The sequence below is a fragment of the Aotus nancymaae genome, unplaced genomic scaffold (genome assembly GCF_030222135.1).
Source record: "Aotus nancymaae isolate 86718 unplaced genomic scaffold, 86718_ANA_hifiasm-v0.15.2.pri h1tg000015l_1, whole genome shotgun sequence".
NCBI classification, from domain to species: Eukaryota; Metazoa; Chordata; class Mammalia; order Primates; family Aotidae; genus Aotus; species Aotus nancymaae.
Genome location: NW_026988427.1, coordinates 10612400 through 10639536, shown reverse-complemented (window position 1 = coordinate 10639536; position 27137 = coordinate 10612400). Strand labels below are relative to the sequence as shown.

Here is a 27137-nt window from a genome sequence, read left to right as displayed (position 1 = left end):
CCAGGAAGACATCAAACGCAAAAAGATAAACAATAGCTTCCAACCCTGAGATGACAGAAACAGAATTATCCAACCAAGACAAAGGGATCATGACAAAAATGCTTCAAAGAGAAATTATAAACATGCTTGGAAAAAAAAAAACACAAAAAACAGGAGGACTGAGCAAAGAAAAAGAAAGTTCAGGCAAATAAAACAAAACATTTAAAACCAAATGGAAATATTAGAACTGAAAAATAAAATAAATGAATGCTAGGCAGGGCGGCTCATGCCTGTAATCCCAGCACTTTGGGAGGCTGAAGCAGGAGAATCACCTGAAGCCAGGAGTTTGAGACCAGCCTTGTTAACATGGCAAAACCTTGTCTCTACGAACAAACAAACAAAATTAGCCAGACATAGTGGCATGTGCCTGTGTTTCCAGCTACTCGGGAGGCTGAGGTGGAAGTATCGCTTGAGTCTGGGAGGTTAAGCTGCAGTGAGCCAAGATTGTGCCACTGTACTCCAGCCTGAGACGGTCGGTCTCGAAAGGAAGGAAAGGAAGGAAAGGGAAGGGAAGGGAAGGAAAGGGAAGGAAGGAAGGAAGAAAGGAAGGAAAGACGGATGGAGGGAGACCAACAACAAGAAAAAGAACAGTCTCTGGGACTTGTGGGACTATAACAAAAGATGTTAACATTCATGTCATCAGAGCCTTGGAAGCTGAGGACACGAAGGACAGGGCTGAAAAAGTACTCAAAGAAATAATGGCTGAAGATTCTCACAATATGGCAATAAACATAAACCTACAGATTCAAGAAGCAGAATGAACCCCTAAACAGGAAAAACCCAAAGGAATCCACAGCAAGACACATCATAATTAAACTTCTGAAAACTAAAGACAAAGATGAAACACACTGAAAGCAGCCAGAGAAAAATGACACCTTACCTGCAGGAGAAAAAAAAAAATTGAATGACAACAGATTTCTCATCATAAACCACGAAGGCCAGAAGGAAGTGGCAAAATATTTTTCAAGTGTTGAAAGAACTGTCAAACCCAGAATCTTATATCCAGTGAAAATATCCTTCAGGAATGAAGGAGAAATAAAGATAATCTCAGATGACAAAAAACCAAGAGAATCTGTTGCGAGCAGATCTACCCAAAGGAAACCATTTAAAAAAGTTATCTAAATACAAGGGAAATGATAAAAGGAGGACTTTGGAACATTAGGAAAGAAGAAAACAATACAGCAAACAAAAAAATATGGGCAAATATGGGATTTCCTTAAGTTTTCTAAATCATGTTTGACAGTTAAAAAAAATTTCAACTGAGCACAGCGGCTCACACCTGTAATCCCAGCACTTTGGGAGGCTGAGGTGGGTGGATCACAAGGTAAGGAGTTCAAGATCAGCCTGACCAACATGGTGAAACCCTGTCTCTACTAAAAATACAAAAATTAGCTGGGCGTGGCGGCACATGCCTATAATCCCAGCTACTCAGGAGGCTGAGGCAGAAGAATCGCTTGAACCCAGGAGACAGAGGTTGCAGTGAGCAGAGATCATGCCACTGCACTCTAGCCTGGGCAACGAGAGACTCTGTCTCAAATAATAATAATAATAATAATAAAACTAATGTAATTCTAAATTTATATAGAGAAAGTATTTTGAACTGTTATCAATGGCAGTGAATAAAGGATGTAAAGAGAGTTAAGGTTTGATATTTCCCTTGAACTGGTAGAACAGCACCCACTACACTGTGATAAATTATACATATACAGTGTAATACCCAGAGGAACCATGAAACATCTATACAAATAGGCATACTAAAAACACTACAGAAGAATCAAAATGGAATCTAAAATATGTTTAAGTAACCCATAGGCAGGCAGAAGCAAAGGGGGGGGGGTGGAGATAAAGAAACAGAAAACAAAAAAATAAAATGGCAGACTTAAACCCTAACTTAGTAATTAACTTTAAATGTAAATGGTCTAAATATACCAATTAAAAGACTGGTGGAATGGATTTAAAAATATGACCCAACTATATACTGTCCACAGAAACTCACTTCAAATATAATAATAGAGGCAGGAAAGGAATGGTAAGAGATATATATAATATAATGCAAAAGTTGATCAAAGGAAAGCAGGAGTAGTATATTAATATCAGATAAAGTGGACTTCAGAGGAAATAAAATTGCCAGAGATAGAAAGTAACATTATGTAATAATAAACGGTCAGTATCTCAAGAAGACAGCAATTCTAAGTGTACTTCCAAACAAGAGAAGCGCAAAATATTTTAAAAGCAAAAACTGACAAAACTAAGAGGAAAATAGAGTCCAAAATTATAGCTGGAGACCTTAACACCTCTCTCAATAAGTGACAGCACATAACAAAAACTTCACTACCATCGACCTAATAGACATTAGGTTAATATACAGGATCTAACAGATATTTATGGAACTTTCTACCCAAAAACAGAAAACACATTCTTTTCCATTGCTCAAGAAACATATGCCAGGATGGACAACATATCCTAGGCCATCAAACAAACTTCAACAAATTCAAAAGCATTGAAATCATACAGAATATTCATTTTCTGACCACAATTAAATCATATTAAAAATCAATAACTGAGCTGGGAGTAAAGTGCTTGTAGTTCCATCTACCTGAGCGGCTGAGGTGGGAGGATTGCTTGGTCCCCACGAGTTGGAAGCCAATCTGGGTAACACAGCCAGATCTCAACCCAAAATAATAAATAAATAAATAAAATGTACTGAGCTAGTGAAATGAAAATACAAATACAAATATCAAAATTTGTTGCTGGACATAGCTCCTAAAGTAGGGCTGGGAAGAAAATTTCCACACTAAATGTAAACATTAATAAAGACAAAAGTCTCAATCCAATAATCTATCACCTCAAGAACCTAGAAAAAAAAGAACAAAAGAAGAAGAAAGGAAATACTAAAAAGCGGAACTCAATGAAATAAAAGTCTCCATATTGTTTTTGTCTAAAAAGCAATAGCAGTTTTTTTTAAGTTGTTTCTGCTGAAGGAGGGCATGCCTTCCTGGGCGACACTGGACAGCACTGGACATGAGGCCGTAGCTTTAGGCCTCATTGTGAGGAGCAGGGGGCCCAGTCCAGTCAGCCCCGACCGCCCAAGGTCTCCCCGTCCACAGGGGCCTCCTCCCATCGCATGGATCCTGTCTCAGGCTCTCCACTCATCATGCCTCCAGTTATCCAGGTCCTCACCATCTCCTTCTCCTCCCATGCGTCTGTCTTGGTCTCTGAGACTAAAGAACATTTCTTTCCTCCTCTCTGTGGACCACATCCTACTAAAAGTGCCTGGTCACTAGACCCCAGCTGCCTTGAGTGTGTTCCCTGTGGCCACGCACAGCTGCCCCTTTCTGAGGCTCAGGCAAAGAGCCAATTCCTTCTTAATGTCTCAGAATTGGTAGTTGCAGATGTTGGCAGAAGGATGGACACACATATTAATGAAACAATGAAAAATCCAGAAACAGAGTCACATAGATATGCTCAACTGATTTTTGCCAAAGATGCAAAAGCAATTCAATGGAGGTAAGATCATATTTCAGTAATGCTGCTGGAGCAACTGGACATCCAGGCCACACACGCACAAAAAGAACCTTGAGCTAAACTTAACTCAATCTTAAATCCAAATGGATCATAGACTTAAATGTAAAACATAAGACCATAAAACTTTTAAAACAAAACCTAAGAGAAAAATTTTTGGGATTTAGAGCTATTCAGAGTTCTTAGATTTGAAACAAGAATCAGGATCCACAGAAGAAAAAACTGATAAATTGGGCTTCATTAAAATTGAAAACTTTTGCTATGCAATAACCTTGTTAAAAGCTACATACTGAGAGAAATATGTGCAAACCACATATCCCACCAAGGACTCATATCTAGAATATAAAAAGACTTCCAGTAAAAAAGCAAACAATACAAGACAAGAAATGTCACAGAAGAAAAATATTACAGATGACAAATAAGCACCTGCAAAGATGTTGGATATCTTTAGCTATCAGGGAACTATAAATCAAAACCATGCGATGACTACACATCTACCAGAATGGCTAACATAAAAATAGTGACAACACCAAATGCTGGTGAGGATGCAGAGAAAGTGCTGGTTAGAATGTTAAATAGTACTGACACTATAGAAAACCATTTAGCAATTACTTAAAAAATTAAAAACATAACCCCCAAATGACCCAGCAATTGCATTCCTGGATATTTATCCTAGAGAAATAAAGACATATTTTCACACAATAACTTGTACATTGAATGTTCACAGCAGCTTTATTTGTAACAGCCCCAAATTAGATGCCACCCAGTTGCCCTCCAGTAGGTAAACGGTTAAACAAACCAGGAGACATTTGTATCACAGAATACTACTCTCATCTATATAGGATAAATATCCAAATAATTAACCTGAGTGGAAAAGCCAATTTCAAAAGACTGCATACAGTATGATTCCATTCAGTGACATTCTTAAAACAGCAAAACTATAGAAGGAGTGGGCTAGGGAAGGAACAAAGTAGGTATGGCTATAAAAGTGCAACAAATGGATATTCCGGTGATGGAAATAGTCTACATCCTTTTCTAAATGGACATACAATAGTATGTTTATGGGGAACAATGTGATGCCTCCACACAGTTATACATGGTGGAATGATCAAATCAGGCTAATCAACATATCCGTCACCTCGAATACTTATTTCTTTTCTTTTTTTTGAGATGGAGTCTCACTCTTGTTGCCCAGGCTGGAGTGCAATGGCACAATCTTTGCTCACCGCAACCTCCACTTCCCAGGTTCAAGCAAAATTCTCCTGCCTCAGCCTTCTGAGTATCCTGTAGTTATTTCTTTGTGGTGAAAACATTTAATATCCATTCTTTTAGCTGTTTAAAATTATACATTATTATTAACTATAGCTACTATGCTTTGCAACAGATCACCAGACCTATTCCTCCTGTGTAAATGAAACTGCGTACCCTCTGATCAAGATCTCTCCTTTCTACTCTGTCCCCTGTCCCCAGCCTCAGAGAACAACCATTCTACTCTCTACTTCTATGAGTTTGACTTTTTAAGACTTCACACTAAGTGAGATCATTATATTTGTGTCTGGCTTATTTCACAAAATATTCTGTATCTTGACTGTTCTGTGTACAATAATGTAAAACTATAACTTTGAAAGATGCTTCTATTGAAGGGAGTTGGGTAAAGAGGATAGGACTGTTGTGCATTATTTCTTGTAAATGCGTGTGAATCTACAAATGTCTCAAAATAAACAGTTTAAGGAAAAAAAAAAAGTGAATGAGCACCTAAGGTCACAGCACTGCCTTGAACTGTATCACTGTAGCACAATTTTGAAGAACATTTAAGAATCTGAGGGAGAAAAGCTGAAGAATGCCAGCCATTATGCAACAACTTCAAAGAAAATAGTATGAACTGATTCATGAGACAGAAATACTTTGGTTCTACAAGAATGTATGACATATAATTGCAAACAGACATGACTCTGAACATATTTTCTTTCTTCCAAACGGATGCCAGGAGAAAGCAATGGTAGTTTTCAAAGGGCAAGGATGATATAATCCCTTTAAGAAGTAAAGTAGCAGATCTACCCCAAAATGGATCATTGCACCCAATGTTCTGACACGACATTAGAATTAAAGCGTAAACTGCAAAAACTCAGAAAAATAAAAGGATTTGTACAAAGGAGGTAAAACCCGTGAAAGAAGACTGCCATTACAGATGTGTAACACTGTCCAACAGGATACGTGAGATAAACAAATGTCTCTTTGAAACTATACTTCCAAGAAAGAAAAATGGAAGAGCAAGAAGATCAGCAAAAATGTAAGGAGTCATAAAGAACCTCCCTACCTCTGCAGGCATTTACACTTAGAGGCTTTCATGTACATTAAATCAGTAGGAAAATTTATGGCCAGGTGCAGTGGCTCACTCCTTAACCCCAGCACTTTGAGAGGCTGAGAGAGGAGAATCATTTGAGGTCAGGAGTTTGAGACCAGCCTAACCAACATGGTGAAACTTCATCTCTACTAAAAATACAAAAAATTGGGCCAGGCGCGGTGCCTCATTCCTGTAATCTCAGCACTTTGGGAGACCAAGGCGGGTGGATCACGAGGTCAGTAGGTCGAGACCATCCTGGCTAAAATAGTGAAATCCCGTCTCTACTAAAAGTACAAAAACTTAGCTGGGCGTGGTGGCACATGCCTGTAGTCTCAGCTACTCAGGAGGCTGAGGCAGGAGAATCACTTGAACCTGGGACGTGGAGGTTGCAGTGAGCCAAGATCACGCCACTGCACTCCAGCCTGGGTGACAGAGCAAGACTCTGTCTCAAAAAAATATATATATATATATATTAGCTGGGCATGATGGTGGGCGCCTGTAATCTCAGCTACTCAAGAGGCTAAGGCAGGAGAATCACTTGAACCCAGGAGGTGGAGGTTGCAGTGAGCCAAGAATGTGCCACTGCACTCCAGCCTGGGCGACGAGAGACTTCCACTCAAAGGAAAAAAAAGAAAGAAAGAAAAAGCAAATTTGTGACTGGTGACCCTAAAACTTCAACCAATGTGAAAAGCCTTAGTGAGTATGAATTACAGTTTGTACATTGTAAGATTATAAAAACCTTGAAGTGGAAAAACATACAACAGTAACTACCTCTGCCATGAGGAAGACTGGAAGAACAAAGAGGGTCTCAGCATTCCGTAATGTTCTATTTCTTTTGCATCCAAAAAAATTATACACAAAAATGATAAATTCGCTGTTAATTCTGGCAGTCATTTTATGGACACTTTGCCACACAGTACTTTTCTGTTCTTCGAATTTAGAAACAGCTAGACTGGGAAATATAACAGAAAAGGGCATCTTCATCTTGCATTTCACTGGCCCTTATTTGTAGAAGCCTTAGCTAGTTCAGCCCACGCAGAAAAAAACGTTCCAAAGAACCATTTACAAAACTGACGTTTGTTAAATATGACTTTCCGTACATTTTAAAACATATATTTGCATTTTTTAAAAAAACTGTTATTTTATGATACATGAAATATTTACACAAATAAAACCTTTTATATAACTGTATTTTTAAGAAACTAAGAGTGCAATTCCTCTTTTAAAAAAAAAAAGACAGGGTCTCGCTCTGTCACTCAGGGTGGAGTGCAGTGGCACAATGTCAACTCACTGCAACCTCTGCTTCCTGGGTTCAAGCAATTCTTGTTGGCAACCACCACGCCCAGCTGACTTTTCTATTTTTGGTAGAGATGGGGTTTTGCCATGTTGCTCATGCTGGTCTTGAATGCCTGGCCTCAAGATATCCACCTACCTCAGTCTCCCAAAATGTTGCGATTACAGGTGTGAGCCACTGTGCCTGGCCTATGAGTGCAATTCTTGAAAACTTCATCCAGGGACTTTTTTGAAGTAGGCTAGACACACCTACCCAAGGCTGGTGAAGAGCCACTTAACATGATTAACATGGTGATTAAAAAAAAAAAAAAAAAAAAACTAGTAGATAGTCTACAGCTGAACAGAGAAGAGATAAAACCATTGAGATACACCTAAGAAACTGACGAAGTCTGGGGAAAAATAAGTCTTTCAAAAAATCCCCTAGTAGAAAGATTATTGGCTTCTTTAGATTCAAAGACATATATACAAACCATAAGAACAAATACAGAAGTCATACCTTTCAGGCCTAAAGTCTGCAACTGAAACAGTTTTCCCAGCTCAAAAGGTAGAACTCGTAACAGGTTGTTATTTAAATGGAGCTCCCTGTTGATGCAAAAATTCCAGTAGACAGAAAAACATGTTAGCCTTTAGCAGTTAAAATCAACAACACAGTTTCGAGGAATGTAAGCACCTAAGAATGAAAAAATGTTATATTATATTCCAATGTCTAGTACAGTGTTTCTTAAACTACATGTGGTTAAAAAGAAAAAAAACTGCCAGAGAATACAACAAACAAATTACTAGAAAAATAAGAGAAAAAGGATAAAATATAAACTTCAATTTTTAAAAAGTATTAGATTCAACAGACATATAAAATTATTCAACTGCTGTATTACTCTCACCGCAGACTGGCAAGACAGTTTGCAAACTGGCACTAGGTCACAGATCACACTGAGTATCACTGGTCGATCACATGTGGGGTCTACTACACACTTAAGAAAGCAGAAATGATAAAGCAGCCTACCATGTGAATTCTTACAAGAGAAATAAAATGACCATTTAGTTAACGACTCAAAAGAATTTATAGCAGCTGCACAATTAAGCTTATGATTACTATTAACTAAAGTTGCATTTAAAAAATAACAGCAGCTGTATTAACTCTTCATGATTATTCTTAATAATTTGTTTTGCAGAGATAACCATAAATGTCAAAGGAATCTTCCAAGTGGGGGAGACATGCAAGGAAAGAACAACCAGAGACCAAATACTGATACACTAAATGTAACACATTAAGTTTTGTCAATTTTTAAGTGTGCAGGAAATCTATTTCTATAATCTTTGGGTTTTGACATTTAAATGAATCTTGGTTACCGAGCAAGCCAAAGGTCTGTATGGCTGTAAACTGAACAAGAAGAGCTAGTTCTGAATATCTGACTCCTGTTTATTTCCAAATGTAATACACAGAAAAAAAGAGGTCCCTTGGCTGGGCACAGTGGCTCATGCCCGTAATCCCAGTACTTTGGTAGGCTGAGAAGGTAGATCACTTGAGGTCAGGAGTTTGAGACCAGCCTGGCCAACATGGTGAAATCCAGTCTCTACTAAAAAATACAAAAATCAGCCAGGAGTGGTGGCAGGTGACTGTAATCCCAGTTACTCAGGAGGCTAGAATCACTTGAACCCGAGGCAGAGGCTGCAGTGAGCCCAGATCGCAACACTGCACTCCATGCACTCCAGCCTGGGTGACAAGAGCGACATTCCATTTCCAAAAAAAAGAAAGAAAAGGAGATCCTTCAAGTAAATTTGTTTCACAGGACTAAAAACAGTCATAGAATAAACTCAATAATTAAGCCTAGAAAAACCTCAAAGGGCTGGAGTAGGAGCAACAGAGGCAGACCTTTCACAAGGTCCTTGTTCCTTTTTACTACATGGCTAATGGCAGAAGGCAGCAAAAAAAAAAACAGAGGAACCATGGTGAAAAGTCAGTTAATATGAAATAGCACAAAATATTCCATTGGGATTAACATAATATATGGAATTTAGCTTTACATTTAACCTGATTAGATCTTATATACCTTATAAAATGGAAGTATAATAATAATAATAATAATAATAATAATAATAATGGGCCAGCCACAGTGGCTCATGTCTGAAATCCCAATTCTCTGGGAGGCCAAGGTAGACACTAGGAGTTTAAGAGCTGCCTGGGCGACACAGCAAGACCTCCATCTCCATCAAAATAAAAATAGAACAAATCTTTTATAAATAGCAATTACCATTTCTTTTTTTTTCCTTATTGGCAGTAGGCAGGAGGAGTGTGGAGACATGCAGTGGCATGATCTCTGCTCACTGCAACCTTGACCTCCTGGGTTTAAGGCATCCCTCTGCCTCAGCTTTCCAAGTAGCAGGGATTACAGCTGCATGCCACAAAGCCCAACACCTGGGCTCAAGTAATCAGCCTGCCTCAGCCTCTCAAAGTGCTAGGATTACAGATGTGAACCACCGCATGCAGTCAGTAATTACCATTCCTTAAAATACAGTAATATGCCAGGCATAGTGCTAGTGTTTTTTACCCGTTATCTCAAATATCCCTAATCCTGGGTTAAGAAGGTTGTCTAAGATCACACAACTTGTAAATGGCAAAGTTAAGATTCCAACCTGAACTCACATGTGACTGCAAATGCTACATATTTCATGCTATAGCCCCCACCAAATTTAATAATTAATTCTAGCTCTTTCAAGTCCAGACTTTACTACAATCAAACATACAAGCCCTGGGATGGCAAAAAAGGTTTCACCAATTGGCAATGGTTTCCTGGACCCTGTGTTAAGGATGGTACGGTGCCCTATTTGTCATGGGTAAGTATGTGGGGTAAAGTAAGTGCCTTAGCCCCTCTCTGTCCAAACTTTTTCATTTGAGAATAAAGTATATTACACAAAATATAGTAATTTAAAATTTCAGGCAATGATCTACCTTAATTTATTATTAGCTGACAATTCAGTGTTCCCAAAAACATAACTATAAAGTTATAAAGGATATAGTTATATTCCCTTTTATTCAAATATCATTAAATGAACAGTTTTGTTTCCTAACACGACAAATGCTGTATTTTGGTTTAGGGGTTATACAGTTAGTACGTATTAAGTTGAATCTGCATACCTGAGTGATACCATGTTTCCGAGTTCTGCGGGTAAGCTACGGATTTTATTAGATGACAGGTCCAAATACGCCAGATTATGAAGCCTGGCAATGTCTGAAGGAATTCGGGACAGGGAATTGTCACTCAAATGCAAAGCTGTCAGATGAGTTAGTGACCACAAAGATGCACTTAAGCTTCTTACTTTTCCTGTAAGAGAAAAAAGATAGGAACAGATTATATAGTTTCTCTACAATTTGTTCTGTAGATCAAATAAGGTTTAGCTGTTTTTATGAGTAACTTAAATTATTATCCAAAAACTTGTGAGAAGGGGTTAACAGGAAATCTTACCTGTTCTATGGCAATTCATTGTTATGCTATGATTAACTTATAAGCTCTTCACTTAGCAGGTTAAAATAAAAAGTTAATGTACCAATACTGCTTAGATTGCATCTTTATTTTTAGGAGCACAAGAAGAATTTATCCTTTAAAATGATCTGAGATATGAGAGGGAAATATGATTAATTTATAGTAATGATAAATCCAACATCTGAACATCATGATTGGTTTGGACTTATACAAAATAACACAAATTCTAATATCTCAGAGGCTGTTCGTATCTCCAGAAAACAGGAATTTTGCCTAAAAACAAAAAGGAACACAAGGTATTAGTTTAGCTGAGTTTTAAGACCAGGGTACCCAGGCTGGGCACGGTGGCTCACGCCTGTAATCCCAACACTTTGGGAGGTCAAGATGGGCGGATCACGAGGTCAGGAGTTCAAGACAGGTCTGGCCAACATAGTGAAATCCTGTCTCTACTAAAAATACAAAAAATTAGTCGGAGGTGATGGTGCATGCCTGTATTCCCAGCTACTTGGGAGGCTGAGGCAGGAGAATCGCTTGAACCCAGGAGGCAGAGGTCACAATGAGTTGAGACTGTGCCACTGCACTCCAGCCCAGGCAACAGTGCAAGACTCTGTCTCTCAAAAAAAAAAAAAAAAAAGACCAGAGTACCCAAGTGATAACTGAATCAAGAACCACACAACTAAGCAGAATTTGTATTACATGTTTTGTGTTATATGCTAACAAGTAAAACAATTTACTATATGTATTACATGTTAACAAGTAAAAACACTTCAGATATTAAGTCATACCATTATAATCAAATAGTAGTAGGCATAAGATTCAGTGACTAAGAACAGGATAAAATCTTTCAATGCAATAGTAAATCTATACGTTGGCTCTTCTTGATAAATTCTCAATGGTTTCTACAATCTAAGAACTTTCCCCATAATCTCCTTAATGGTTAAGGATCTAATCTGAGACAGAATGAAACAAATGTAATGAAAACATACCAGTCTTTCAGAACTGATTTTCTATTGGCTGAAAATGCAACCTTGAGACTTCTTACCAAAATAGTGGTAACAGGAACTAAATTTACCATGCCACCTGAAACAAGTATCGTATCATATAATACACATGAGTCAGCAAATTTTTAAGAGGAGACACCAACCAATGCAGGAGAGTCATTCCTGAAGGGTGAGAAACAAACAAGGTAGACCCTCTAACCGTCTCAGCTTACTGCTTGGACAGCATTTACAAGAGGAAGCCCAAGGAGGGGAATCCCAGGTAGGGCATAGTGATCTTCCCTGAGTTCTGGAGACGGAAAATCCAGAGAAGCCACGGTGACTAGAAATCAAGAGGCAAAACATCAGAGAAGAGAAAAGAACAGAGAAGACTGGAGATCTGAAGAGGCCCCCACTGCCCGGTTCAAGTTGTCAACAGAGTATTGATCGGTACATGCATGTGAGAAACTGCCTGAGCCAGAGCGGGAAAAACACCCAAAAGGATTGCTGAGGCAGCAATCCCCAAGTTCACACAGAACTGAGGCTAGATTTTGTTCCTAAATGTCAGAGGAAGGACTGCTAATGATTACAGGGTTCCTTTTTGGGATGATGAGTATGTTCTGCTAGTGGTAAATGTGGCACAACTCTGTGTATATACAAAATCCACTAAATTTGTACTTTAAATGGGTGAACTTTACAATGTGTGAATTGTATCTCAAGTTGTTACACACACACACACACACACAAACCCAGCAGAAAATGTCTATGTTTGATGAAAACTCTATACTCACAGATACAAAAAAGCTCAATGAGGGCAGGTTGCAGTGGCTCACACCTATAATCCCGGCACTTTGGAAGGCCAAGGTGGGTGGCTCACTTGAAGTCAGGAGTTCAAGACCAGCCTGGCCAACACGGCGAAACCCCATCTCTACTAAAAATACAAAAATTAGCCAGGTGTGGTGCCAGGCGCCTATAATCCCAGCTTCTAGAGAGGCTGAGGCAAGAGAATCGCCTGAACCCAGAAGGCGGAGGTTGCAGTGAGCTGAGATGGCACAACCGCACTCCAGCCTGGGCGACAGAATGAGACTCTGTCTCAAAAAAAAGAAAGAGAGCAAGAAAGGAAGAAAGAAAGAAAAAGGGAGAGAAAGAGAAAGATTGAGGGGCCAGGTGCAGTGGCTCATGCCAGTAACCCCAGCACTTTGGATGGCCGGGACCGGCAGATCACTGAAGGTCGGGGGTTCAAGACCAGCCTGGCCAATATGATGAAACCCCACCTCTACTAAAAATACACAAATAAGCCAAGCGAGACTCTGTCTTGAGAGAGAGAGAGAGAGAACATAATTTTCAAAATGAGTAAAAGATCTGAACAGATACTTCACCAAAGACAATATAAACAGATGGCAAATAATCACATGAAAAAATGCTCAAAATTGGCAGTCATTAGGAAAATGCAAATTTAAACCACTCTAAGATAGCACTACACACCCAGAAGAATGGCTAAATTTAAGACTTGTGTTGGTGAGGGCATGGATCAAAGACATCTAGTAGGAATATAAAACAAGATCTCTTTGCAAACCAGTTTCAGTTTTTTAAAAAGTTAAACATACATTTACCATATGATCAATTCCATTTTTAGGAAATAAAAGTTATGCCCACACAAAGAGGAATGTTCACAGCAGCTTTATTTGTAATAGTCAGATACTAAAAACAGCCCAAATGTGTTCAACAGGAGAACAAATAAACAAATGCTGGTGTAACCACACAATGGACTACTACTCAGTAATAAAAAAAGAATTAACTACTAAAAACCAACAAAACAATATGGATGAACTACAAAATAAGTATAGAGGATAAGAGCAGTCCAAAATCACCAAAAAAAAAAAAGGGCAAGGTATCCATTTGCATGAAAAAAGCATACATACTGTATAAAATCATTTATTTAAACTAATCTACAGTTATAGAAAGCAGAACAGTGGTTGCTTAGAAACAGAGGAAGGAATAAACAAAAGAGGTGGGGAAGGAAGATCACAAACTTTCAGGAATGATGAATATGATCATTCTTGACAGTGGTGACGGTTTCACAGGTGTACACAGTCAAAATATATACATTATTCACTTTATAAATGCCAATTTTTGAATGCCAACTCTACTTCAGTAAAACTGTATAATAAAATCTATCTTAATTCAAGAAGGTATTACTCTTACTTTGCCATAAACAGAACAGACAACATACCACAAGCTATTGTAGAACGGAATTTTATTGACTTAATTTTCCATTCATAAAACTGAAAACACACAGTTGATATTCAATATGAATAAGGTACTTTATGTTTTTTTGAGGCATGGTCTCACTCTGTCACCCAGCTTGGAGTGCAGTGGTGTGCATGCTCATAGCTTTTTGTAGCCTTTAACTCCTAGGCTCACGTGATCCTCCTGCCTCAGCTTCCCAAGTAGCTGGAACTACAGGCGTGGCAACTGCGCCTAGTTCCCTACCATGTTTTCTGTGTCTCTGCCCTCTTCCTTCAAGAGAGGGCACAGGCATGCCTACAGAGGCAAACAGAGCTTCTGAATGGAGACAGACAACTTCTATGGACTTACAGAGGTTCATTTTAAAAGTCTGCCAATTTGTAGATCTCATTTTCCCACAGAGGGTGATCATAATTCTATCTGCCATTTCAAGAAGGGAGAAGGTAGCCAGAAAGAAAACCACAAAGTCTGTGAATAAAGAAAAGGAAAAAAAGCCAAGTAAAAGAATAACCATATGAGGTAGAGGCAAGAAGACAAGGCGAACTCAAATCCCCACCATACATGCAATTCTGGAATAAATTTCTAAATACCAAAAAAACAGGAAAGAAATTAAACAGAATATTCCTCAGCACAACTCAAGTCCTAGAATCCAAACATGACAGGAGTTGTCAGGCTTGAAGTCATTAAAATGTAAAATTTATTTCTATATGGTGAAGAACCAACATGTATGGAAGCTAACCATTAATTCAGTCAATTTTCAGTATCTATCATGCTGGCATGGGGATAGAATGGTAAATAAATAACCATATCCCTGTCTTCATGATTTCCTGTGAGTTGTATAATGAAAGAAAACAAACAAATCAACAGGAAAATGAACAATGGATAAGAATAGATCACTTAAAAAACAGTCATATTAAAAACAAATGTTCATCCTCAGTAATAAAAAATGTTTACAACAGCAAAATAAAAAAGACTAATATCCAATATTGACAAGGTTAAGGGGGAAACACACACTGTTTCATTATGGGAAAGATGCAACTATTTTGAAATATCTACTAAAATTTTAAACCTGAGTATTCTTTGCCCCATCAATTCCACAAGTTGTGATTTACCTTATGAAAATACTTGTTCAGGTATGCTAAGATACTTGGTAGTTGGGGAAAATTACAAACATAAATGATAATTAACAGAGCATACTTAATTATGTTTCATTCATATAATATTCCTTAGTCATTCCCTTTTAGAATGAAACAGTTATATACACTGATGTGGAAATACATTCACAACAAATGAAGCAAAAAAAGCAAATTTCAAAACGTGGCACTTATTTTCATTAAAAAAATATCAGTTACAGGCCGGGCACAGTGGCTCACACCTGTAATCCCAGCACTTTGGGAGGCCGAGGCGGGCAGATCATAAGGTCAAGAGATCGAAACCATCCTGACCAACATGGTGAAACCCCGTCTCTACTGAAAATACAAAAATTAGCTGGGCGTGGTGGCACACGCCTGTAGTCCCAGCTACTCAGGAGGCTGAGGCAGGAGAATTGCTTGAATCCAGGAGGCGGAGGTTGCAGTGAGCTGAGACTGTGCCACTGCACTCCAGCCTGGCGCCTGGAGATGGAATGAGACTCTGTCTCAAAAGAAAAAAGAAAAAAATATATATCAGTTACAGAAGTAAAAGAACGTATGTACTAGAGAAAGATAAATCTCTAGCATGGAACTATGCAATACAAGAAATAAAGAATCCTAATTTTCTGGAAGAGGTCAATGAACAAAAGGATGTCACCTTTTGATAATCTGGTGATATCTATCTACTTCTTCTCCCACAAAACTGTACATACTCATAAGCAGCCAAAAATTTGGTTTTTTTTGTTTTTTTTTTTCTTGAGATGGAGTCTCACTCTGTAGCCCAGGCTGGAGTGCAGTGGTGTGATCTCAGCTCACTGCAACCTTCCGCCTCCTGGGTCCCAGTTCAAGCAATTCTTCTACCTCAGCCTCCCAAGTAGCTGGGATTACAGGCACAAGCCACCATGCCCAGTTAATTTTTGCATTTTTTAGTAGAGACGGGGTTTCACCATGTTGGCCAGTCTGGTCTTGAACGCCTAACCTCATGATCCGCCCACCTCGGCCTCCCAAAGTTTTGGTATTACAGGCGTGAGCCACCGAACCCGGCAAATTTGCTTATTTTTAAGCAACTTAGTGACTTAAGGAAGGCTGGGATTATTCTGACCTACGTTAACAGCCCTGTTTTGATAAGTGATTTCATTCTAAAATACCCAGTATCTTTTATTGCTAAATGCCAGGAGACAAGAGGAATTAATTTGTGCTTTCTGAAATCAGGCGAGTGATTAGCAAACACTACGAACTAGGTGTAATTAGTATACCTACCAGGAAATCAAAATATGCATTTGCTGATATAGAAAAAAACTAACAAGCACCCGGGCACAGTGGCTCACACCTATAATTCCAGCACTTTGGGAGGTCAAGGCAGCCAGATCATTTGAGGTCAGGAGTTCGAGACCGGCCTGGCCAACATGGTAAAATCCTGTCTCTACTAAAAATACAAAAAATTGGCCAGGTATGGTGGTATGGGCCTGTAGTCCCAGCTACTTGGGAGGCTGAGGCAGGAGAATGGCATGAACCTAGGAGGTGGAGGTTACAGTGAGCCAAGATTGTGCCACTAAACTTCAGCCTGGATGACACAGCAAGACTATCAAAAAAAAAAAAAAAAAAATAGAGCTACATACAATATTAATATTCTCTTTTTTTTTTTAACATGGAAAAAGGGAGTTATCTTATATCCAGAGAAGTATAATAGTCAACATTTGTAGAGCACCTGCACATTACCACATTACTAAGCATTTTCACAAAAGTCAAAATTACCTTGTAAAGTCAGTATTATTACCTCATTTTACAGACGACTTGTAATATCTCACAAAATTCTCAGTTTTTGTTTCTCAGCATTCAGAATCCTGCAGAAAGGGTTGGTTAGGGTTGCCTTTTGATAGGTATCATCAATCAAGGATAATTACAACCATCTTAAACCACAATAAGAAAAATGCAAAGTGAAGATTTTGGTTTTGGTTTTTTTTTTTTTTTTTTGGAAGAAAGAAAGAAAAAAAAGGATGAAGAAGAGGAAGAAAAAGGAAGAGAAAGAGGGAGAGAGAATGGGAGTTTTGCTTTCTTGCCCTGGCTAGAATGCAGTTTAGTAATGGGTATTGAAAACCTCTTTTATACCAATAATTATACTTAATGATGTAGACAGGAAGGAATAAGGGAAGAAAATAACAAACAAGCAGCCAACCAATATTTCATTTAAACCTATGAAATGCTATGCGATTACTGAGGAGTGATTTACTTCCAATTATGTAGTCACTTTTGGAATAGGTGTAAGGTGGTAATGTATGTTTTGTGTATTTGAAGTGGAGAGTTCTATAAATGTTTATTAAGTTTACTTGTTCTGGGTCTGAGTTCAAGTCCTGGATGTCCTTGTTAATTTTCTGTCTCGTTGATCTATAGAATCGTTAACTCTTCTTGTTACATTGATCCTTTTGCCATTATGTAATGTCCTTCTTTGCCTCTTTTGCTCTTTGTTGCTTTAAAGTCTACTTTATCAGAGGCGAGAATTGCATCTCCTGCTTTTGTTTATTTGTTTATTTTTACTCTCTGTTTGGTTGGTAAATCTTCCTCCTTCTCTTTGAGTCTTTGTGTATCGTTGCATGTGAGATGGGTCTGGATGCAGCATACCGATGGGTTTTGGCTTTTTATCCAATTAGAATATATATAAGTTTAATACTGGCATTTGATGCTAGCTGGCCGTTTTGCCCATTAGTTGGTGTAAATTTTTCATTGTGTTAATGCTCTTTGCTTTTTGATATATTTTTGGAAAGGCTGATATTGGTTGTTCCTTTATATGTATAGTGCTTCTTTCAGAAGCTCTTGTAAAGCAGGCCTGGTGGTGGTGAAGTCTCTAAGTATTTGTTTGTTCGCAAAAGATTTAATTTTTCCTTCGCTTGTAAAGCTTCGTTTGGCTGGATATGAAATTCTGGGTTGAAAGTTCTTTTCTTTAAGGATGTTAAATATTGGTCCCCACTCTCTTCTGCCTTGTAGGGTTTCTACTGAGAGATCTGCTGTAAGTCTGATAGGTTTCCCTTTGTGGGTAACCTGACCTGTCTCTCTGGCTGCCCTTAGTATTTTCTCCTTCATTTCAACCCTAATAAATCTGGCGATTATGTGCCTTGGGGTTGGTCTTCTTGAAGAATATCTTTGTGGTGTTCTCTGTATTACCTGGAGTTGAATATTGTTCTGCCTTGCTAGGTTGGGAAAATTTTCCTGAATGATATCCTGAAGAGTATTTTCCAACTTGGATTCATTCTCTTCGTCACATTCTGGTACACCTATCAAACATAAATTAGGTCTTTTCACGTAGTCCCATATTTCCTGGAGACTTTGCTTATTCCTTTTTATCCTTTTTTCTCCAATCTTGTCTTCTCGTTTCATTTCACTGAGCTGGTCCTCGACTTCTGATATCCTTTCTTCTGCTTGATCAATTCGACTGTTTAAACTTGTGCATACTTCGCAAAGTTCTCGTGTTGTGTTTTTCAGCTCCATCAATTCACTTATATTCCTCTCTAAATTGTCCATTCTCGTTAACATTTCGTCAAACCTTTTTTCAAGGTTCTTAGTTTCTTTGCATTGGGTTAGAACAAGTTCTTTTAATTCACAGAAGTTTCTTATCACCCACGTTTTGAAGCCTGCTTCTGTTATTGGAACACACGTGTAATCTATTAAGCCTTGTTCCGTTACTGATGAGGAATTGCGATCCCCTGTAGAGGGAGAGGCATTCTGATTTTGAGTATTCTCTGCCTTTTTAGGCTGGTTTCTTCCCTTCATTATATATTTATCCCTCTGTCATCTTTGTAATTACCGACTTTCTAACTAGGTCTCTGAGCAGATGTCAGTTGTTGATTCCCAGCGCCAAAATCTGAGCAATCCACTGTGCCGGCCAAAACAGCGGTGTTAAGATGAAGGTGCTTTTCTGCCCGGTAATCTCCGGACTCTGCACCAAGAACTGCCGCGCTAAGGCGCCAGCAAAACTGCCGCGCCGGCCACAAGAGTCACCCTGGCGGCTCGTGGGGCTCCTCCGCTGGGAATCTCTTGGTCCGTGAGCAACAAATACTCGTCTGAAAGTGTGGCGTCCTCTCGTTCTCTGCGCTTTCACTGGGAGCTACAAGCCCAAGCTGCTAGTGATTAGCCATCTTGGATTTCTCTCTCGCAAAGTCTAATATTCTCTTTTTAAAACAACCTTGGAATACTATGATCTAGAATTTGAGAGATTTGGTCTATCCTTCTTTCATGGAAAAATAAGTATAAATAGAGCCAACACTCTTGCTGTTTAAAGGCTTCAAAATGTTGGAGAACGCCACAAAGCAAACCAAGGCGAAGGTGGGGACTACAGCCATGGCATCTGATTCAGAGATCATTTAGTGACTACCGAGAAGTTCAGATCCAAGTGTCTATTTCCTAGAAGCTTCCTGAGTGTGGCTCTGGTTAATACATTTCTCTCTCTGGCCTACAACACCATCTCAAGGGTCTGGAACAGGTACAGCTGTTGTGAGCTACAGATGTACCTCAAAAGCAGGTGACCACAATACTGTCCCAATGTAATAGAAACAAAACAAACAGAAGAGCAGTTTGGTATTTTCAGGTCTTCAGGCAGTATTTTAAAGGTTGTTCATGTCTGATTTCAGCTTCCTATAACAAGAGTTGTTTGTGTTGACCAACCATCCCACTGAGGGAAAGAAAAACTAGATTTTTAAAAACCCTACAAAAGTAAAACTTCAAAAGCACCAGAGAACTATAAAGGCAGCAAAGGTGTGACAAATAACCTGGAGAGACGGGAAGCACAGAGAGGTATTAAGCAGGACACATCCCACCACTTTACCTCTCAAAGAACAGACAGAATCACAAGCAGCAGCTAAGAGGCAAGCTGATGAGCCAAAAGCTGGAAATCAGAGTATAAGGCACTGAGTGGAACTTATTAAAGTCATCTTACACAGCTGAGAGCTACAAATGGAATGGGGTGACCCAGCAAGAGGCCAACCCTCACGAGCACTGAACATCTGATTCGAATTCCATGAAACCCTAATTATTATTATTACTTATTCTTTATTTTTTTTGAGACAGAGTGTCACTCTGTTGCCCAGGCTGAAGAGCAGTGGCATGGTCTCCGCTCACTGCAACCTCCATCTCCTGGGTTCAAGTGACTCTCCTGCCTCAGCCTTCCGAGTAGCTAGGACTACAGGTGCCTGCCACTATACCCAGCTAATTTTTTTCTATTTTTATTAGAGACAGGGTTTCACCATGTTGGCTACGCTGGTCTCGAACTCCTGACCTCAGGTGACCCTCCGATCTCAGCCTCTCAAAGTGCTAGGATTACAGGTGTTGAGTCACCATGCCCGGACAATTTTTTTTTTTCGAGATGGAGTCCTGTTCTGTTGCCCAGGCTGGAGTGCAATGGCATAATTTTGGGTCACTGTAACCTCCACCCTGTCCCTGCCCTGGGTTCAAGCAATTCTGCCTCAGCCTCCCAAGTAGCTGGGAGGTGCCTGCCACCACACCCAGCTAATCTTTTTGTATTTTTAGTAGAAATGGGGTTTCACCATGTTGGCCAGGCTGATCTTGAACTGATCTCAGGTGATCTGCCTGCCAAGACCTCCTAAAAGTGCTGGAATTACAAGTATGAGCCATGGTGCCATGCCGAAATCCTAATTAGATTAAGGCCATCCGCCCCTTCCACAACTTCCTGAGAAACACAAAAATAAATTCATTCCTTTTTTTTTTTTTTAAGTAAGATGAGGTTTCACTATGATGGCCAGGCTGGTCTTGAACTCCTGACCTCAGGTAATCCACCCACCTTGGCCTCCCAAAGTGCTAGGATTACAGGCGTGAGCAACCGCACCCGGCCTAAAAAATCTTTTTTTTTTTTTTTTTTTTTTTTTTGAGACAGAGTCTCACTCTGTTGCCAGGCTGGAGTGCAGTGGCACAATCTCGGCTCACTGCAACCTCCGCCTCCCAGTTTCAAGCAATTCTCCTGCCTCAGCCTCCCGAGTAGCTGGGACTACAGGCGCACGCCACCATGCCCAGCTAATTTTTATATTTTTAGTAGACATGGGGTTTCACCATATTGTCCAGGATGGTCTCGATCTCTTGACCTCGTGATCCGCCCACCTCGGCCTCCCAAGTGCTGGGATTACAGGCTTGAGCCACCGCGCCCATTCTAAATTCACTCCTAGGGAAGAGAACACCATCACATTCTACCATTTCTAGCATTCAATAAAAATTACGGACCAAAGGAACCCCCAGAAGATTCAGACACTGAAGTTATAAGATATGGTCTTTTAAAAAAAAAAATCTATAGGAGGCTTACTAAACTTTTGGACAAGATAGATTAACAGGAACTGGATTTATCCTCCTGCCTACTACAACTAAAAAACCAGACAAAATACATTAAAAAATCATTTTTTAGACACTAAATACCACATAGCACAGGACAGTGATGGGAAACCACAAAGTGAGCAGTTGTCACGGTTCCAGCTTACTGGAACTTTCCTGACAGTAGGGCAGAGGGACGGAACCCAGGTGGTCTACATAATATGTAAGTTGAGGAAACGAAGCTGGGAGTATGGAGAGGCCAAGGTGGCTCACGTCCACAGGACAGATTGCCAAAGAGGAGAGAGCTACAGATACAAAGCTCTGGAGAGCTGAAAAGGATGAGGCCCTGCCTCCTGAGTCTTTGCACACCAAATGCATGAGAGAAATAACCTGAGGCCAGGGACCAAGGATGGGGCAGAGACAAAAAAAAAAAAAAAAAAAAAAAGCAGAGAGGGAACAATCCTTGGAGATCACATGGGTCAGGAATAGTTTGCTATAGTTTGTGTTCGATCAGTCAGAGTAGAAAACCTCTTAACAGAGTATTCATTCAGAAGTATTACTTTAAAGTAAGCTTTAAGTGCATCAAACTGTCCAAATAATTTAACAGTATCTCAGAAGAAAGCTGAAGAGTACTTCCAGGCATACAAAAATATCTAGCCACCAAAGAAGGTAAAATGCACAGTATACTGAGTCCAATAAAAAATTACCAGGCACATAAAGTACAAGACAGAAATAAATTAAAACGAACCAAGAAATGAAAACAATGACAGAATCTGTAGATAAGGACATTAAGAGGTACCTGTATTAAATATACTTTAAAAAGTAGAGGAAAAATGTTAAGTAAAGACATGAATGATATAAAAAACATCCATGGCTCAACTTGTGATGAAAACTATACTATTACTAGATGGAATTAATGGCACTTTGGGAGGCTGAGGCGGGCGGATCACCTGAGGTCGGGAGTTCAAAACCAGCCTGACCAACATGGTGAAACCCCATCTCTAAAAAAAAAAAAAAGAAAAAAAATTAAAAAAAAGAAAAAGGAAAAAGAAGGAATTAATGGCAGATTAGACACTGCAAATAAAAATATTAATAAAACTGAAGAAATAGCAATAAAAGCTGCCTAAAATATTTTTTAAAAAGAAAATAAGAATACAATAAAACATAGCATTAGTTAGCTATAAGACAACTTCAAGTAGGCTAAAATACAAGCAACTGTACTCCCCAAGGAGAGGAGGTAGGGAGGCAGAAAAAAAATTACTTGAAAAATGGTAGCCTAAACCATAAACCCAATAGCCAAGAGCTCAACAAAACCTAAGCAGCACAAAAAAAATGAAAGAACAAAACAAAACTACACCAAGACACATCATTATCACACTACTTAAAACTAGCAATGAAGAGAGAAGAGAGACTCTTAAAAGCGGTCACAGAAAGCAAGATTACATAAAAGAAACAAGGACAGGAATGACCTTTCCTCAGAAACAATGCACACCAGAAGGCCACAGAGCAGCATGGAAGATCTCACTGCGATGTGCGCCTTCCAGGTCATCATTGCTACTTGGAAGGCAGGAGGATTCCTTGAGGCCCGGAGTTTGAGGCAGCAGTGTATCACAATAGTACCTGTAAACAGCCCTGGCACTGCAGCCTGGGCAACATGAGAACCTGTCTCTTAAGAAATTTTTCTTGGCCAGGCGCAGTGGCTCATACCTGTAATCCCAGCACTTTGGGAGGCCAAGGCAGGTAGGTAGATCACAAGGTCAGGAGACTGAGACCAGCCTGGCCAACATGGTAAAACCCCATCTGTACTAAAAATACAAAAATTAGCTGGGCATGGTGGCACACACCAGTTATCCCAGCTACTCAAGAGGCTGAGCCAGGAGAATCACTTGATCCCGGGAGGCAGAAGTTGCAGTCAGTACAGATTGCGCCACTGCACTCCAGCCTGGGCAACAGAGCAGGACTCCACCTCAAAAAAAAAAATCTTAATTTAATTTAAAAAGAAAGAAAATAAAGTACTGAAAGATACAAACTGTCAACCTAGATTTCTATGCTCAGCAAAAATCTCTTTCAAAATATAAGTCAACAGAAAGGCTTTTCCAGACATAAAACCTAAAATACACACACATACACAAACAACTGGCAGACTCCATTACAAGTCTTTTCGTCAGAAGGAAAATTCCAGAAACTTGCACTCAGAAAGAAATGAAAAACAACAGAAATGCTAAGTATACAGGAAAATACTAACCAATTTCCTATTACTTGAATGTTTAAAGTAAAATAATCATGTATTTTGAGACTTACACCATATGTAGAAATAAAATACATGACTACAATAGCATAGAGGCCAGGAGACAAGAAACAGAAATACACGTGCACCTCAACTTACAATGGGGTTAGGGCATGATAAAAATATCAACCTAACTTACCTTGAATGTGCTCAGAATATTTACATTAGCCTACATTTGGGCAGAATCATCTAACACAAAGCCTACTTTTGGCTGGGCTCAGTGGGACTCACGCCTGTAATTCCAGCACTTTGGGAAGCCGAGGCAGGCGGATCATGAAGTCAGGAGATTGAGACCAACCTGACTAACACGGTGAAACCCAATCTCTACTAAAAATACAAAAACTTAGCCGGGCGTGGTGGCATGCGCCTGTAGTCCAGCTACTCCAGAGGCTGAGGCCGGAGAATCGCTTGAACCCGGGAGGCGGAGGTTACAGTGAGCTGAGATCGCTCCACTGCACTCCAGCCTGGGCGACAGAGCAAGATTCCATCTCAAAAAAAAAAAAAAAAAAAAGCATATTTTTAATAAAGTGTTGAGTATCTCATGTAATGACTGAATACTCTACTGAACGTGAAAAACAGAATGGTTGTATGGGTACTCAAATTATGGTTTCTACTGAATGCATGACACCTTCATACAATCATAAAGTTGAACCACTGTAAGTCAGAGGCTGCCTGTATATTGTTATAAGATTTTTGTAAGTGAAATAGTACAGTATTACTTATTTGAGCCTAATCATATCAATAAGTGCATTACATGTAAATGTGTTTAATGGAACTGAAAAGAGGGAAACCCACGGGTATACACTGGAAAGCACCAATTTCAGAACATCCCTACTGTAAGGCCGGTGCCTCCTTGGGAGCCGAATGGACATGCCCTTCTCTCTCCATGCCTAAAAACTACATCATCATACTGAGCACATTGCTCAGCATTTGCCCTCTCCACGCAGGCTCCCCTTGCCCATGTCCGCATTCCAATCTCAGTCCTGCACCTGCCATAAATTTTGAAAAGGCCTGCCAAGAGCCTGCCCTATGGTAGCTCCCCCGTACATCCTCGGCCAGCCCCTCGTCCGTGCTCAATCCCTTCATACCCAATGGAAATGCCCCCGCTTTGTTCACCTCGCCCGTCCCCAGTCTTTTAACACCCAATAGAACTACCTTGTCTTTGTTTCCCCCGCAGTCAATCAGCCACTTCTACTCCCTATAAAACCCCACGCCCCAAGAAGAGAAGCGCGACTTCTCTGGCCCCTTCTCGGACCATAGAACCTCGCCCGGGAGCCGAATAAATTGGCTTTTAATTTCCCCACTCCGGTCTCTGTTTCCTCATTGAATTCGGCGGAAAGTCTAACACCTACAACCGAGGGGAATATAGTCCCAGTGAGTAACAAGTGAGTACAGTGTCCACAGTTAAGCCTGAAATGAAAGATTACAACAGTCTCTGCCCCAGGGACTCTCCAAACTGACCAACCAAGGTCCCACACTGAGAAAAAAGCTTCAAAAATGGAATTAAAATTAGTAGAACAGGAATACAAAATATAAAGGAAAAAAGATAAAAATGAGAGAGGGGAACAAAACCAGAAACTCTCAGAAAGTAAGTTCCCAAAATTGTGAACACTCTGAAAACTACGGGAAAGGGAGCATAGACATTAGTAAAACTACCCTGAGTCACATCTCCTTCTAAAACTTTAGAAAAACTGAATTCAAATGAAAATGAACAGAAAAAAGCACTGAAGTCAAAGCTGATAATTGTTTTAAGAAGTTCCAATAAAAGCATACTCCAAACATGCCCAAAAAACTATTACCTAGTATTTCAAAATGAGATGAAAGGCTCAATAAAGGAAAACTAAACTACAAGGAGCCTAATGATGAATAACTATAAAAAACAGAATACTTTTAAGGAGAAGAAAATAGATTTTTTTTTTTTCGAGACAGAGTCTTAACTCTGTCACCAGGATGGAGTGCAGCGTGGCACAATCTCGGCTCACTGCAACCTCCGCCTCTCAGGTTCAAGCCATTCTCCTGCCTCAGCCTCCCGAGCAGCTGGGACTACAGATGCATACCACCACGCCCAGCTAATTTTTGTATTTTTAGTAGAAACGGGGTTTCACCATGTTGGCAAGGACGGTCTCGTTCTCCTGACCTTGTGATCCGCCCACCTTGTCCTCACAAAGCGCTGGATTACATGAGCCACAGCGCCCGGCCTTTTTTTTTTTGAGACGGAGTCTTGCTCTGTCACCCAGGCTGGAGTGCAGTGGCGCGATCTTGGCTCACACCAACACTGGCCTCCTGGTTCAAGTGATTCTTCTGCCTTAGCATCATGAGTAGCTTGGACTACAGGCACACGCAACCATGCCTGGCTAATTTTTCTATTTCTTTAGTAGAGACGGGGTTTACCATATGGCTAGACTAGTCTCTAACTCCTGATATCGTGATCCGCCTGCCTCAGCCTCCCAAAGTGCTGGGATTACAGGCGTGAGCCACAGCACCCGGGCAATTTTCTTTCTTTTGAGACACGGTCTCGCTCTGTCACCCAGGCTGGAGTACAGTGGTGTGATCTCAGCTCACTGTAACTTCCACTTCCTGGGCTAAAGTAATTCTCCCACCTCAGCCTCCTGAGTAGCTGAGACCACAGGTGCACACTACCACGCCTGGCTAATTTCTGTATTTTTTTTTTAATAAAGATGGTGTTCTATCACATTGCCTAGGCTGGTCTCCAGAATAAGCCACCCATGCTGGCCTCCCAAAGTGCTGGGACTGGTGTGAGACACTGTACCCTGCCTTAAAAATTGTTTAAATCATAAATAAGCAAATACTTAAAAGATCTGAAGTCACTTTCTTACATACCAGCAATGAACAAATGGAATTTAGAACTAAAAAGACACGATTTACACCAAAAAAAAAAAAAAAAGCGAGAGAAAGAAATAGGAATAAATCTACCAAAATATTTACAAGTTGCATATGAGGGAAACTACTAAAACTCTGAAGAAATCAAATAACTAAATAAATGGAGATATTCCATGTTCACGGATATGAAGACACAAACTGTCCAGATGTTCTTCCCAATTTGATATATAAACTAAAGAGAATCGCAATCAAAATCCCATTTAAATTAAGCACTTCTGCCCTGTGAAAGACACTACCAAAAGAGTAAGACAACACAGACTGGGAGATATTTTTGCAAAAGACACATTCACATTAAAAAAAAAAAGTTACAAAAAAAAACTCTTAAAACTGAATAAGAAAACAACCCAATATTTAAATGGGCAAAAGATCTGAACAGACACCTAGCCAAAGAAGATATACCAACAGCAAATGAGCATATGAAAAGTTGGCCAACATATATGCCATTAGAGAATCACAAATTAAAACAGTGAGATACCGCTACACACCTATCAGGATGGCAAAAAATCCAAAACACTTATACCACCACACCCTGAGGAGGATATGCTGGTAGAACGGTAAAATGATACAGCCACTTCAGAATACACTTTGGAACTTTTTGGCAAAACTAAA

General features: G+C 39.7%; 1 protein-coding gene across 7 annotated transcripts in view; it reads right to left on the bottom strand.

Moving 5' to 3' along the window:
• CNOT6 (CCR4-NOT transcription complex subunit 6) overlaps positions 1 to 27137 on the bottom strand; it is an 88554-nt gene that overhangs the window by 15159 nt on the left and 46258 nt on the right. For all 7 annotated transcript variants that reach the window (XM_021676302.2, XM_021676301.2, XM_064376628.1 and 4 more), the window contains exons 3-4: positions 10335 to 10521; positions 7695 to 7780 (exon numbers count right to left, since the gene is read on the bottom strand). In XM_021676302.2, coding sequence (XP_021531977.2) covers positions 7695 to 7780; positions 10335 to 10521 — 273 coding nt within the window. The remainder of the gene's footprint in view (positions 1 to 7694; positions 7781 to 10334; positions 10522 to 27137) is intronic.